Source organism: Cibotium barometz, chromosome 39, assembly GCF_041138505.1.
Source record: "Cibotium barometz isolate CiBa-2024 chromosome 39, ASM4113850v1, whole genome shotgun sequence".
Taxonomy (NCBI): Eukaryota; Viridiplantae; Streptophyta; class Polypodiopsida; order Cyatheales; family Cibotiaceae; genus Cibotium; species Cibotium barometz.
The window spans coordinates 2328445-2344946 of NC_141084.1; the positions used below are offsets into that span (position 1 = coordinate 2328445).

Consider the following 16502-nt stretch of genomic DNA (forward strand, 5'->3'; position numbering starts at 1 on the left):
CAACTGGTTAGCTGCCTTTGGCTTGGGTCCTGCGTTGGTCTTTGCACCCTTTTGCTTTGGGCCCTCGCTACGCATGTGTCCTTTTTTTTCGCAGATAAAACAACGTCCTTCCTTCTTGAGCTTTAAAGCCTTTAGGAGTCGTTTCTTCTTCGCTGGTGTCGAACTTGAATTCTTCAAAGGTTGGTCCGAAGACTTTCCTTCAGTCGTGTTAGCCATAGGTGCGGAGAACTTTCTTTTATGCTTGTTCCCCTGCTCGGTAACGGGTTTCGACTTGGAAGACCATTGTATCATCATAGATACGAGCTGAATGAATGGCCTCGTCCAATATTTTGCATTTGTTATTTTTAACCTGTAAACGGTATGAGTCTGGTAAACCAGCTACGAAGAACCCCAAAAGAGTAGTGGGATCCATCTTTGTAGCTTTCATCTGCAAGTCCCTAAACTTCTGGAGGTAGACCTCATAAGTGAGGTGCTGCGAGGTCATGGTCAAAGCTGAAAACCGGGCAACAACATCATAATCATCCTCTTTCTTGAGAAATTCCTTCTTGAAGACGTCTTCGAATTGTGCCCAAGTCGTTGGCTTAGGGTTGAGTTCCTTCCACCAAAGCAAAGCTTTGTCGGAGAGGAAACCTGTTGCTAAATGGAGCTTTTTTCCATCATCATATGGATGAAACTGAAAGTGAACTTGCCACTTATGTAGCCAAGTGTCCACGATCTCCTTGTACGCTGCTTTTGCTCGCCCCCGAACGGTTCCGGAGTAATGTTGGGGCCTAAAGCAGAGGCCAAGGTATCCATACCCGATAGAGTAGAGAGGGTAGTGGTCAATAGAGCGATGGAGTTCTGCAAAGCTTGCATCTGGGCTGCGATTTGTGCCTGACGTTCCGACGAAGAAGCTTCGAGAGCTACTTTGAACTCTTGGAAATCTGATTTTGACACATAATCGTCAAAAAGATCGGCATCGGTATCTTCCGTAGCCGACAAGCCTTCGCGTTCGACAAGGGGCTCGTGAAGAGGACAAGTGGAGAGAAAATTTGATCTTTGCACAATGAAAGTGCAAGGGAACTTGAGAGCTTGAGAGCTTGAAAACTTGAGAGATGTGTGGCAAGAAGCCCACTTAAGGGGTTTATTATATAGCTAGCCCCAAAAGCTTCTTGAGCTTTTGCTTTTGTGTTATATATATATATATATATATATATATATATATATATATAGCCCACTTAAGGGGTTTATATAGCTAGCCCCAAAAGCTTCTTGAGCTTTTGCTTTTGTGTTATCTATATATATATATATATATATATATATATATATATATATATATATATATATATATATATATATATATATATATTCTATTTTCTAAAAAAAAATAAAACACCTTTAACCTTGGAGAGGGTTTTTAAAACTTTTAAAAAAAATTAATTAAAAAAAAACAAAAGCGCCTCAAATCGGCGAAGGCTTTCTTTGTTTTTTTTTCTTTTTTCTCATCCCTCCTGGATTTAGTGCTGCTGGCGTCACCCACCGGGCTAGAGACGTGTGCTTTTCCTGACATCGGCCACCTCGCCTGTCGTCGGCCACCTCGCTGCAACCTCGCCTCTGTCGTCGGCCACCTCGCTGCAACCTCGCGGTCCTGCTGGTGCCGCCTATGCTCAGGCGGCCAGGGCGGCCTGCGCTGGCTTGAGCCTAGGCTTGCCCGACTACACAGGCCTGGCCGCCTGGCTGCATAGGCCCAGGCGTATGGCCGCCTGGCTACGCAAGCCTAGACGCCTGCCTACACAACCCTAGGCGCCCGCCAGCAGGGCCGCCTTCGTACACCTGGCCGACTGCCAACCTTGCCCGGTTTGACCAGCATGCCACAATCGCCTCTCGTACTCTCTCTCTCTCTCTCTCTCTCTCTCTCTCTCTCTCTCTCTCTCTCTGCCTCGCTCTCATACGTGCAACCAAAAGCAAACGAACATGCTTTTTTTCTGTTTTTTCTCTGCAGGTCGTGCGACTGCACAAACATCATTCCTCTTCTTTGCAAAGCAAACCGACCCTACTTAGACTACCATCTCCATCAACATGGGTTTCTTTGATGGAAAAAAAAAAACACATACTAAATATGAAAACAATAATATGCACAGAAAAAACAGCAAGCTTTTTGAACACATACCTTTCTTCGACCTCATCTTCTCTACCTACTGACTTGCTCGTTCACGAGGTATGCTCTGATACCACTGTCAAATCCCCACCGAATCTCCTCGTGATCATTCCTGTTACGAGACTCGAATCCTGCAAACAACACAAACAAACAACAAGAGAGTGCAGGCCTGACTCACCTCCCAACCATGACAGCCGTGGGCAAGCCCACAGTCTTGGCTGTCCCCACCGAGCCACGAGCTGAGCTAACTAGGTTGACGTACCGACCAATCTCCTCCTCGTGACGTCCCATACCGCCACGAAGCTACCCTCGCGGGCCTCGAGATTGCTGCCGGCCTCGGCTGCATAAAGCAGGTGCACATGTGCACTAGATCCAGGCTCCAAGACCATAGAGCTCTCACAAACTCGCGAGACTCTCTATATCTCAATAACTAACCTTGGCCACCCTTTTATAGGCTCTTGGCTGGTCATCGGGCGTCCACACTTGGACGCCCGCCCGTCCATACTTGGGTGCCCGCCCGTTAGTCTATCCCTAACTCAGCTCGTCAATCAGCCTGCCTAGCTCCAAGCTTCCCCAAACCTCGAAGCTAGTCTTGTGTGCGTGTAGCACACGGTAGATACACACTGTGCACATGACACCACAAGTCTCTCATGGCATCATGATGCTCCTCAGTGGTTGAAATCACCTTACATATTGGGGTGATTCTATTCTTTTCCAGCTTACAGTCGTGATTGTTGTATGCCTTTTTCATACTTAATAGAAGTCTCTTGAAAAAAAAAAAAACAAACAAACAAACAGATATGCCGATGTAGGATATCCAAGTTGATGTCGATGTCGAGGCACAAGATCTCTAATGCCGAGCACACCACGGGGATGACCCACAAGTATCTCTCACTGGGCTAGTACCAGATCCAATATCCAAATCCAAATCCAAGTCCAAACCCAAGTCCAAGTCCAAGTCCAAGTCCAAGTGCAAGTGCAAGTCCAAATCCAAGTCCAAGTTCCAAATCCAATTCTCAAGTCCAAATCCAAATCCAAATCCAAGTGAACTCAATACCCAATCTTCAAGAAAACCCTCAAGAAGCTTTCTCAAAAAAGCGAACACCCAAGGTGGTGGATATATGAGTCTGTTAGCCAATCTCCCTTGCTAAGGATCTGGAGAAAATGCTAGTAGCGCTAGTGGCTATGAGCAGCTCTGCACACACGGCTGCCAGTCTAGGCGGCGGCCAGGGTGGAGTGGGCAGCGGCCGGGCTAGGGTGGGTGGCGACGGCCGGGCTGAGCTGTGCGGCAACTGGCGCAAGGAGGTGTAGGTAGATGATAAAGATGATGATCTCCACAATTTTATGCACTTGATCCACTCTAACCAAGCTTTGCTTTTGTCTTTTTGTTTTTATGTTTTAATAATAATAAATTTTACTCATCTTCTGCCAAAGTTTTGATTTATGCTTTTCTAGCTTCAAGGCCTTGCTTTTTGGCCCTGGAGCTGCTTTTTGGAAAAGCGACCTTCAGCTTTTTGGTTTGGCTCAGTCTCCTCTTTCCAATGGTGCCCTTGGCTCGCAGTCAACTAAGTTTGACTTTTTGCTTTTCTTGCTTTTTGTCCAAAACTAGTGCTTTTTCCTAAGTTTGACTTTTTGCTTTTCCTGCTTTTTGTCCAAAACTAGTGCTTTTTCCTAAGCCAACTTCATGATCCCAGTTCCCATGCTTTCATTAACCTATCCATGTGTTCGGGCATGTGTTCCATTATGTGAAAAAGAGCCAGGAGGCCCAAATAGTTACACCTTGCCTCAAGAAGGAATACCCTCTTCTCCTCTCGGTGATTGGTGGTGCCATTGAGAGGGTGATAGCCCCCCCTTCGAGTCCTCCTTAAGGGGTGAGAAGGATTTTGGCCCCGAGGCACCCGAGCACCAGGACCTGGCCTTAGTCGATCTTGGTGCAAGAGAGTGGTAGCACACTCGTCTGAGGCGGAACTACCGACAGAATTCCAAAGCATAGTGGCGCTGCCAACATTTATGATTTTGGGAAAGCTATTTTCTAAGGTGCCTCATGTGCTCTTTCAAAGGTTCATGCGTTGACAACCTCACGCTAAATCTGGTTATTCTGGCCTCAAAGTAGGTTTGAAGTGAAACTAGGTTACCATCTCTTATGGCCTTTTAGTTTGGTTTTGCTCTACCCTATATTTGTAGGCAAACATTTGTCTCCTAAGGCTTTCTTTACATGGCCTTTCTTAGCTCTTAGAGCAACATTGTGGGTAGACTCTTGGGTCCATTTATACCTCTCCATTGTTTAGCTTTCTCTTCACGCACCGTGGCTCGAGCTTGTTTTCTACTTTCTATTTTCTTCTTTTTCATGTCCTTAGCTTGGTGGATGGCTTCTAGTTGTTCATAAGGACAGAGGTCCCTAGAAATTCCTAAGTTTTCTAGCATTGAGGAATCGTTCCATTTGGACCCCATCCAATGTTTCTAAGCGAGCATCTCCTCCCGAAGTCCGTTCATAGAAAAGGACCCATCCCTCTAAGCTTGAGTTTTTTGCTTTTTTTTCCTTAAGGTTATATAGTAGGACCAAATCCCCTACCTTGAACCTCTTGGTCTTGATCATAGTTGTCACAGTATGAAAATACGATACCGTACGGAAATTTTTGGTATGATATGAAATTTTGGGATATCGTACAATAAAATACGTTTTTTTTTTAACACTTACAAACTATTGAGCTTCAAGCTTGAATGTGAGGGAAGGTTGGGGAGGGGAGGAGTCCACAGTGCTTGAGGAACCAGAACATGGAGATGTGTCTCTCCCAGTTGGATCTCCCAATTGTCTCCAAAAAAGAGCCTGCATGGGTAATGCGATGCCAAGGCCCAAAGGTTTATGGGGCAGACGGGGCATTATAGAAGATTCATATTTATGTATGTAGAAATTGCTAGACCTCTATATGTCCTATTGTTATGTTTCATATAAACAAACTTTGAGGTAGCAAGCAAATGGAATGGACTTAGTCATGAGTTGTCTGAACGACTCATATAACTAGAAAAAATGGATGAGGCCAGTTGCCCTCATTAGTGGGCATGTATGCAAAGAAGACAAGGAGAAAAAGATGGTTCGATTTGAACATCAAGACCATGGTTGTTTCTCGTACCGGTACGATCCAATTCGTACCGTATGGTTCATGCGGTACGATATGATTTTTTTATATATATATATTTAAAATCCCCCCTTCCCCCTTTGAGAAATAGATTCCAAATGCTCAACAAAAATAGAAATCTTGCTCAACAATTAAAGACGGAAGATCCCAAATGCCCGCAATACTTCGCAACTTTCATGTCCACTCAGCATTCCATATGGGGTTGCTGAGAGACCCAAAAAAGTAGTGTACACTTGATTGGTGGGATGAGGAGAGAATCTTGCTACATCACTTGGAGATCCCTGGTATAGGAAGGCTAGATAGTCGGATCCTCAAGCTATGTACGAGGAGAAGATTTGGACAGGGCTATTTTGATCTACAGCAAAGGAGTCCCTAAACCTATCACCCTTGATGCACTACCTGTATCTGTGCAAGGAGGGTCCCTTAGTCATCTCTTTCCTTCGTCATTTGTGATCCCATTTTTGGACACCACATCTCCTAGGATTCTACCAGGCCTAAACCTGAATCTACACTTTTCTGGGTTTAGGCACACTGTCGATAGTACCGGCATCTCTCGAACAATTGCCATAGACGAGGGATATGCTCTCTTCTCAACTTTAAGTTCACACAAAGGTCGTCCATGAAGACCTCTTCCCCCCCCCCCCCCCCCAACCCTCTCCCCCCTCCATCTCTTCGGAGCATTCCTACCGCTCTCAAGCCGTGCCTGATCCGGAGTGAAAGCAGTTGGCTAGTTCGGTCCGCCACTTGATTATCGTTTCACGGAACTAGTAGAGATGACCATTGGTGCCCCTCCAGTGCGGACTCTCCCTCCAAAGTCGCCAGCCCCCCCCCTCCCCCCGGGTGCTGGGGCAGCCACTTGACTACAACTTCTTCTAACGCCTTCCTGTCTTGAAGGAGCTTGTATGTTCAAGGAGACGGAGGCTCCCATCTGTATACGTGTGTTGCTACATCACTCCAGGCCATCCACCCCAGAAAGTGGCGCAATGATCTTCTCCTTCCCCTTGAGTGCAATGCCAAGGACTATTTGGAGCATGGAGTTGGTGTTTGCCGCTATCCACAGGCAAGCAATAGAGCTCTCACACCATTTGCATAGTACAGTGGACTATGTTATGGCTCAGCCCAGTCTCATTCCCTCTTTTCAGGATTTTATGGTAGGCACTAGGCCGGTTGGAATAGCAGTGGATCATGCTATCTTGTCCTTCACTCTCACATTTCAATTCAGCACCGCTCCATTGGGACAGGTCTCCACACACACTCGTTATACCTTTACGAGGGAGACTGACACCGTGTACACGGATGAGATATACAGACGCTTATGTGCCGAGGAGCCGGGACGGCCATTAGATGAGCTCACTCAAATATTGATAGATACGCTTCATGCTGCAGCATCAGAGGCATATCCCCATAGTCAGCCTACACGGAGACAATCTGGGAACATGCCCCAGAACAGTTGGTATGATGAGGAGTGCAGAGAGATAAGGATCAGATTACAGAGAGAGGTGCTCATGGGTGTTACCACTCACAGACAGTCACGGATTACCTTCCGGCACCTAGTGCGACGGAAGAAGAGGGCTTATCTTGCTCAGTTAGAGAGGGATTTGTATCAGTTATTTATGAGTCAGGACTCACACGAGGCATGGAGACTATTCCATGAGCATTCACCATCACCAGCCATTACCTCCACAGAGATTTGGAGTGAGTATGCAACATCCCTGTACACATCAACAGGACAGCTGCCCCTGCCAGACCCATCGGAGCCATGCCCAGAGACATGTGCTTTCTTTACTGCTGAGATGGTAAGGAAAGCTATTGACAGGATGAGGACTGGGAGAGCATATGATCGTGATGGTTTGGTAGCAGAGCACTTTATTCATGCCAGAGATATGCTTGCAGAGCTTATTGCTATGATGTTTAACCGAGCCATGTGTGAGGGTTTTCTTGAGACTTGGAATATGTCCACGATTGTGCCTATCTTCAAGTCAGGGGATCCCATGCTTCCTAGGAATTATCGTACCATCATGATTGGTCACACATTGGCTAGATTATATGCATCTATTCTTGAGCAGGAGTTGAGTAGATGGGCAGAGAGAGAGGGCATACGTGCATCAGGGTAGGCAGGGTTCACGAGAGGTTTCTCCACTCTTGACCATATCTTGACACTCAGAGCTATTATTGAGGAGGGCAGATTATATGGCAGGAGGATTTATTGTTGCTTTGTGGATTTCCGCAAAGCTTTTGACACAGTACCGAGAGCCAGACTGATGCGCAGACTACAGGAGATGGGAGTGCCCACAGAGCTGATTTGGGGAATCATGGCTTTATACAAGACAGTTGTGGGGCAGGTACGTACTACTGAGGGTATATTTGAGATGGTTCACTCCACTATTGGGGTGAAACAGGGCTGCCCCCTTTCTCCCACCTTATTTGGGATGTACGTGGATGAGGTTTCAGACTATGTAGAGCGGGAGGGTGACAGAGGAGCACAGCTAGTAGGGACATGGATTCCGCTGTTATTGTATCCTGCTGATATTGTGCAGATCTCAGATTCTCCAGAGGGGATGCAGCGTCATTTGGATGCATTGCACACGTTTGCACAGGACAGTGGATTGTCTGTTAACCTTGGTAAAACCAAGGTGATGGTGTTTAACACCACAGCACAGTGGGTTAGGAGGTCAGTACCCACCTTTACATATGGTCAGGAGACAGTGGAGTATACACATGCATATACTTACCTTGGTGTGGTTTTCAATGGCCCACTATTTTCCTTGAGAGCAGCGGAGAGACCAGATTGACCAGAGCTTATGCAGCATTGGGGAGACTAGAGAGGATGTGTTCGCAGGTTCAGTTTCAGGAACCTCGAACAAAGCTCTGGCTCTTTGACACTTTGGTCACTTCAGCCATGCTGTATGAAGTGGAGATATGGGGACCCTCAGTGGATCACCACAGCCGAGCTGGTAGCACTGATGGATGGAGACATATGGAGAGGCCCTTGGTTTCTGTGATTTCCCGGATGATTAGGGCCAAGGCCTCCGTACCACATGATATTATCCATGCAGAGATGGCTGCCCCCCCATTGGTAGTAGAGGCACTCACTCGATCAGTCTCCTTTATACATAGCACTTGGGCTCTCCCTAGAGACAGATATGCTCGCTTAGCCCTGGAGTCTTCACGACAATCGGCATCACAGGGAGACGGATCATGTTGGTATGCACAGATGACAGCTTGGTTCCAGTTGCATGGCTTTAGTATGGACAGGCTACCTCCATTTCAGTACTCCCTGGATGCACCCTCCCTCTCTCTCACACGGGCAGAGATTACCAGACTTATCAGGCAGGACTTGATTCAGCTGGACACTAGGAGGACATGGATACAGCTGCCACAGGAGCTTGGTACGAAGATGGCTTTCTATAGAGATCATCTTCTCCAGCTCACGCAGGATGGGTTTGTGATTAGACCCAGCTACATGGATACTCATCTTTCTCATGGGGTACGGTGTGCTATTGGTCAGATGCGCACATCCTCACACCAAGTAGAGATTGAGACTGGCAGATTCAGAGGAGTACCAGCTGAGGCCAGGATTTGTCAGCTGTGCTAGATGGAGCCAGAGACAGAGTTACATTACATATGTCACTGTCCAGTATATTATGAGATACGAGGCCGTTTTCACTGCCTGTTTAGAGAGGGTTTCGGACCACTTTCTAGAGTCATGAGATACCAGGATCAGAGATGCCTCAGATTATACTTGCTGGAGCTTCGTAGACATAGAGAGGGTCTCTTGAGAGGGAGGGGATCAGAGAGGGAGAGACACCTACAGAGGCAGATTACAGACTTCTTTCGACCAGAGATCGAGCAGTCACGCCAGCAGGCATTGCAGCTAGCCCCAGAATATAGCCGCACTAGAGGTACACTGATTGATCGGGCTATAGAGCTGGGGCGGTCCAGGCGCCCCAAGATGAGAGGCCCATCTCGACACCGGCGGAGACTACAACAGAGGATCAGGACCATACTAGCACGGCATGGGAGACGTCCAGTCAGAGTACTCACCATGGAGGACATTGAGGATATCCGCCATCGACCGATGAGAGACATCTTTGGATAGTGATGTGTATGATGCTTACCTTTGTTGCTAGAGTTTTCCTCCCAGATGTTATCCATTAGGAGCTCCTAGTACCGTACTTTTCCTCATAGTTGTTTCAGTTTCAATTAGTTGTTTAGTTGTTTTTAGCTTTTCTTACACAGACATTGTATCAGATCCACCAATTGTTGTAACCTTTTTGGTCTCATAGGTCATTTTGGCCTTCTGAAGACGTTAATATATCATTTCATTTTATTTCTCCCTCAAGGCTCAAGCCTCTCTCTCTCTCTCTCTCTCTCTCTCTCTCTCTCTCTCTCAAGGCTCAAGGCTCAAGGCTCAAGCCATCTTCACCATGGCACCCTCCTCACGTGTTGGGGCTTCCCCTAGAAGGACGACGGAATGGACATGGTGGGAGGATGTTAACTACACCCCATCCACTCATGGAGGCAGTTCTCGGCCATGGGTATGTGAGCTTTGCCCGTACCGGCGAACAAGTGTGAGCCCACCTCTTGCATGAGAGTGGGTATGAGGTGCGGTTTTGCACGAATGTCACGCCCGAAAAGAGACGGGGACTTCTTGACAAGCTTGCCGTCCACGAGGCGATCGAAGCGGCAAGAAGGACACCACGAGTGGCCGTGGATCCCGCGACGATGGGGAGAGGAACTCAAGCCTCTACGATGGAGTGATGTGGTGGATCAGGATCATGCACGCCATCACCTTCACCATCGAGTCGGAAGTTGCTCCATCCATGACGCCGGCACCCTCCATCTCCATGGCCTCTCAACCCTTGCGTGGCCCACGGCGACAATCTACACTTGGGGAGAATTGGAACCCCAAGTTGAAGGAGGAGGTGGATATGGTGGTGGCCCGTTTCTTCTTCCACGACCACATTGCCTTTCAAGCGGCTAGGTAAGTGCAATCGATCATTGCTAATTCATCATTCATGTTTTCATCATCCTAGTCCCCTTCTCATTAGTAAATTGCTTTCTTGAATAGGTCAGAATACTTCGAGGTCATGGTTAAGAAGATTGAGGAGTATGGCTCAACCTAAATGCCCCCCTCATCCGAGTGCTTGCGCACTACATTGCTCGAGAAGGAGAAGCGCATTGTAGAGCAAGCGGCCGACAACACAAAGCGGCAATGGAAGAGGAACGGAGTCTCCCTCATTGTGGATGGATGGAGTGACACCCACAAGAGGAGTATTCATGGCGTGGTTGCATATTCCCACGGAGAGATATACTTCATCCCATCTCATGACGCATCCGACACCGGAAGAGCGCGGATGTGCTTGCGGCGGAGTGGGCTACCACCATAGAGATCATTGGCCCCGAGCATATAGTGGGCTTCGTTGTGGATGGGGAGTCTTCCAATAGGGCAGCAAGAGCTATCCTCCAAGGTATGTATGGACATGTCACGGTGTCCTTTTGTATGGCTCATTGCCTAAACAACCTTCTCCAAGGTATGTATGGACATAGGAGCATTGCCATGGATCAACCCGCTCATTGAGGAGGCCAACACCATGGTCTCCTTTGTCCTCAACCACCAAAGACTTTGGCATGAGTTCAACAAGAGGTCCCCTCTATCTCTCCTAAAATATTCAGATACCCGGTTTGCCTACAACTTCCTCATGTTGAGCCGGTTGAAGAATTGTAGCGATGCTTTGAGGGGGCTTTTCCTTAGCAACGAGTTTGTCGACATGCAAAAGTCCCGTACAACCACTGGCCAAGAATGTAGGTTACAGGCGGATGACGCCTCTTGGTGGGAGCATGTGAAGACCACGGATGCTATGGTGAGGCCCATAGTCCACCTATTGAGAATTGTAGACGCTATGCAACCATGCATAGGCAAGGTCTACGAGGCCATGGATCGCATGATAGAGAAGTTGAAGACTTCGTGCCTAACGAAGACAAACATGAGGAGATCCATGCCTTGTGTCTAGGAAGGTGGAATTCCTACTACTCTCCATTGCATGCAGCAGCAGCTTATGTGGTGGACCAAAATTCCAAGGCAACAAGCAAGAGAGCGACTAGGAGGTGAGCGCTAGATGAAGGATCATCTTGGACCGTCTTGTGCCTGATGCATCGGTTAGGTGCAAGATTAGAGACCAGCTTTCCATGTACAGGTCATTTCATGGCTCCTATGGCTGTCATGATGCACAGATCGACCGCTCCAAAGTTGGTGCTTCTCTATGGTGGGAGAACTTTGGTTCGGATGGACTGGAGCTACAGCAGCTAGCCATCCACATACTTAGCCAGGCCGTCAGCTCCTCTTGCTTGGAGCAACTTTGGAGCACCTATAGCCACATTGCCTCTAGGAAGAGGAGCCGACTTGGGGTAGAGCGTGCCAATGGCCTTGTCTTCGTCAGCACGAACTTGCGAATGCTTTGCAAGAGCATGACCAAGAAGGCAGATCCCTTCACCGAGTGGGAGATGAGTCAACAAGAAGAGCAACAAGAGGATGAGGTGCAGTAGCATGCCAATGAGGATGAGCTTGATGCTCCTTTGGCACAAGCTACCCATGACCATGTGGCGAGCACTTCACGTGGATGATCATTCATGGATCATGATTCATGGGCTTTGCTACTTAGCTCTAGCCTCTAGGCTTTAGCACTTTTTGTCATTGACTCATTTGAGTTCTTCCATGTATAGTACCTCCTTAAGGCTTAGTCCGACTCTTGAGTCATGACTCATTTTGTATCTACTTATGTCACATGATGTATGCACCTGGTCTTGCAGGGAGCTCCATAGGAGATGACTGACTTATCAAAGATGAGATTTGACAGATTGAGCTGGACCATGTATGACACATTACCTAGAAACACACGTCACACACACTCGGAACCTCAATTAGACAGCTGAGAGTCTCGTCAACATGCCAGAGCTGGACATGATGTACGGAGCCAAGAGCTTTGAGGTTGCTTGGTCTATGACATGCACGAGATAGAGACAGAGAAGCATGCCATCTTGTGATGCCCAGCATACTATGGAATTCAAGGGAGATTTAATTGTTTGTTTTGCAGGGGTGTGGCGGGGTGTGAACCTCTCCGCTAACCCTTCCAGAATATGGAGTAGTTAACACACTTCTCACCTGTCTTTTATGGGAACGCAAGTCAGTGTGCAGTCCACGCATGAGTGGCACTGACCACCGAAACTGTATGGCTGATTCTAGCAGCCCCCATTACATCATGTAAGTCACCATACACAGGAAGCTACACCCAATCGTACCAAGCATGTATGTGTGGCTGATTCAAGCACCTCCATTAAATCATGTAAGACACCATACAACAGAACAAGGCTGGAGCTAGAGGTGAGAATCTCCTGGCATGAGATTGCGCTTGTGAATTAAAAAGTGGCTTACCACAAAGAGCGACGAGGTTGAAGGAGGCGTTCAGGGAGGTGCTCATAACAGCGGCGTCCACCAGCTGGGGCAGGGCAGCTACGCTGGAAAGGTGGTGGGGCCGCGGGGGCGAGCAGAGAGGGATTGGGAATCTGGTGGATGGGGAGGCGGAGATGGGTCTTTCTCTGATGATGAAACGAGAGGGGATACTTCTTCTACAAATACGATTGCCAGTCTTGTCGTAAACAGCGTGAAGATGAGCGATGGCGAACACAGACGAAGACAACGCCATCATACAAGCTTGTTTAGTAGTCCGCCGTGGCCTCTATCTATACAGGATTAAGGGAGAGTGGCCCTCCCTCCACGTGGGCAAAGGAGGGGGGCCTATTTCAAAATACTGCCTCCTCCTTGCAAGCGTGACGTTTACGCTTGTATATATATACATGTATATATATACATGTATATATAGATGTATATATATACATGTATATACACATGAATATATAGATGTATATATATATATGTGTGTATATAGATATATATACATGTATATATATATATATGTATAGATATATACATGTATATATATATACATGTATATACATGTATATATATATATATACATATATAGATATATACATGTATATACATGTATATATATATACATGTATATATATATGTATATATATACATGTATATACACATGAATATATATATCTATATATTCATGTGTATATATATCTATACATATATATATACATGTATATATATACAAGCGTGAACGTCACGCTTGCAAGGAGGAGGCAGATATATATATACATGTATATATATATGTATAGATATATATACACATGAATATATAGATATATATATATGTGTGTGTGTGTGTGTGTGTGTATATATATATATATATGTGTGTGTGTGTGTGTGTATATATATATGTGTGTGTGTGTGTGTATATATATACACACACACACATATATATACACACACACACACATATATATATATACACACACATATATATATATGTGTGTGTGTGTGTGTGTGTGTGTGTGTGTGTATATATATGTATATACATGTATATATGTACACATGTATATATATTGTATATATACACATGTATATATGTATAGATATATATATATATATCTATACATGTATATATATAGATATATATATACATGTATATATATATCTATACATGTATATATATATATATATCTATACATGTATATATATAGATATATATATACATGTATATATATATATACATGTATATATGTATATATATATATACATGTATATATATATATACATGTATATATATATATATATATATATATAGATATATATATATATATATATATACATGTATATTATGTATATATATATATACATGTATATATATATCTATATATATACATGTATAGATATATATATATATCTATATATATCTATACATATATACATGTGTATATATATCTATATATATCTATACATATATACATGTGTATATATATCTATATCTATATATATATATATATAGATATATACATGTATAGATAGATATATATATATATATATATATATATATATATATAGATATATATATACATGTATATATATATATATACATGTATATATATATACATATATATATACATGTATATATATATATATATATGTGTGTGTGTGTGTGTGTGTGTGTATATATATATATACATGTATATATATATCTATATACATGTATATATATACACACACACACACACATGTATATATATATATATACATGTATATATATATCTATATATATATATATCTATCTATCTATCTATACATATATATATACATGTATATATATACATGGATATACATCTATATATACACGTATATATATATACACGTATATATATATTCATGTATATACATGTATATACACATGTATATATAGATGTGTATATATACATATATATATATCTATCTATACATGTGTATATACATGTATATATATATATCTGTATATACATGAATATATATATATATATATACATATATACATATATATATGTATGGTGTGTGTGTATATATATATATATACATATACATGTGTATATACCCACTTGAGACTAGACCGCTTAACGTCGACTTAGAGGGTTATTTCTACCCAATCGATGGGGAGACTTGAACCCAGGTGGGTAAATGTCATCCCAAGAGAGAGAGAGAGAGAGAGAGAGAGAGAGAGAGAGAGAGAGCTTTTTAATCTTTTAGTATGTATGTGAAGATTGGAGAAAATCTCATAAGGGATTGTATATTATGTGTATACACAAATATTATAGAAAAAAAATTGCTATTTTTATTCAATGTTTACTATTTTATAATAAAGAAACTGACTTTACTATTTTATAATAAAGAAACTGACTTTACTATTTTATGATGGAATTAGGTTTATAGCAAGAATGGTAGAGACACGTAGTTTGAGGCGTCCTCTTCAGACCATTTCCTTGAATGCTCCAAGGAAAAGAAGAAGAAATGAAAAAATAAAATGTGCACAGGAGTCAATGGATAGTGAACCTCATTGTTGTGATGCAAGGATGCATAATGTTAGCTGTAATACCGGTGATGTATTGATGCAAGAGACTCATAGGATTCCTGCAGAAAACGATACCTTTTGTGCACAAAGACAAGTAGCAAAAGAAACTTTGATGTGTTTACCTCAATCTAGCACTAAGAGGTCTCAAATTGCCCTGGGTGGAGATAAAAGGATATCTAACAAGAGTGCTAGAAGTGTTCGCCGTGAAATTGCTAGGAATAGGACTCTTTTGAAAGAAATAACAAGGGAAATGGCAAGTGGAGTTTATTCAGGGATATCACTGGTTGAAAGTTTGAGACTTACAAGAAGGTACCGTCGCTTCATCGCTAGAAATAGGACCTCTTATAATGCAGCTAGAAGAGTAAATGAGGGTAATGCAATTATAATGTGTTCCTTTTTTGCCCATGAAGAGAGAGAAGTACCATTTGCTAATACAATAAGAAGGGAGAGTATCGAAGAAATTCCCTCTTATGTATTTGAAAAAAGAAAGGGAGGAATTTTGTCTATCCTCCATGAACTCCCGCCCGTACAAGGTACACATGCAGCTACTTGGCCTTTGGTATATTCGTGCACTTTAAGTCACTCATTAGGAGGGATGACACATGAGTGTCGGTTTTGTGGAGCACAGTTATGGGCAAGTGAAAAGAAGATGAGTTGTGGACAGGTTCTTGGCATATATTGTTGTAAACATGGGCGTGTGTCTGTTCCTTCACTTGCTGAACCACCTGAGCCATTAAGATCTCTTTTGATTGGTAGTGACACTACAAGTAAAAAATTTCGAGAAAACATCAGGGCTTATAATAGTGTGTTGGCTTTTTCATCATTGGGTGCACAAATAGATGACTCTCTCTTTCACAATAGTAGTGTCTATACTTTCAAGGTGCATGGGACTGTTTATCATCGGATTGGGTCCTTGGTCCCCAATAATATGTACAATCCTAAGCCACAGTTTGCACAGTTGTATGTGTTTGATACTGAGCACGAATTACAAAATCGACTAGGTGTCATGAATGGATTGGAATCCACAACCCTAGAAGCACTTCAATCGATGATGCACACTTCTAATCCATTTGCACAAGCTTTTAAGTATGTGGGAAGAATGTTGAGTGACAATCCAAGTTTGGATTTGAAAATGACTATATGTGAGACGAAATCCACATCTAGGCAGTACTCAATGCCAACAGCTTCCGAGATTGCTGGTACCATGATTAGTCAAGGTGA

At 43.8% G+C, this 16502-nt stretch overlaps 1 protein-coding gene across 7 annotated transcripts in view; it reads right to left on the reverse strand.

The window, feature by feature from the left end:
- LOC147615621 (protein PIN-LIKES 7-like) overlaps nucleotides 1-13017 on the reverse strand; it is a 64685-nt gene extending 51668 nt beyond the window's left edge. For 4 of the 7 annotated variants that reach the window (XM_086778140.1, XM_086778138.1, XM_086778141.1 and 1 more), the window contains exon 1: nucleotides 12707-13017. In XM_086778140.1, coding sequence (XP_086634266.1) covers nucleotides 12707-12980 — 274 coding nt within the window. In that variant the 5' untranslated portion in view covers nucleotides 12981-13017. Of the gene's footprint in view, nucleotides 1-2149; nucleotides 3556-12706 lie in introns of those variants that run through there. The other 3 variants (XM_086778142.1, XM_086778144.1, XM_086778143.1) reach the window with 3 other exon arrangements.
- Nucleotides 13018-16502: the final 3485 nt, after the last annotated feature.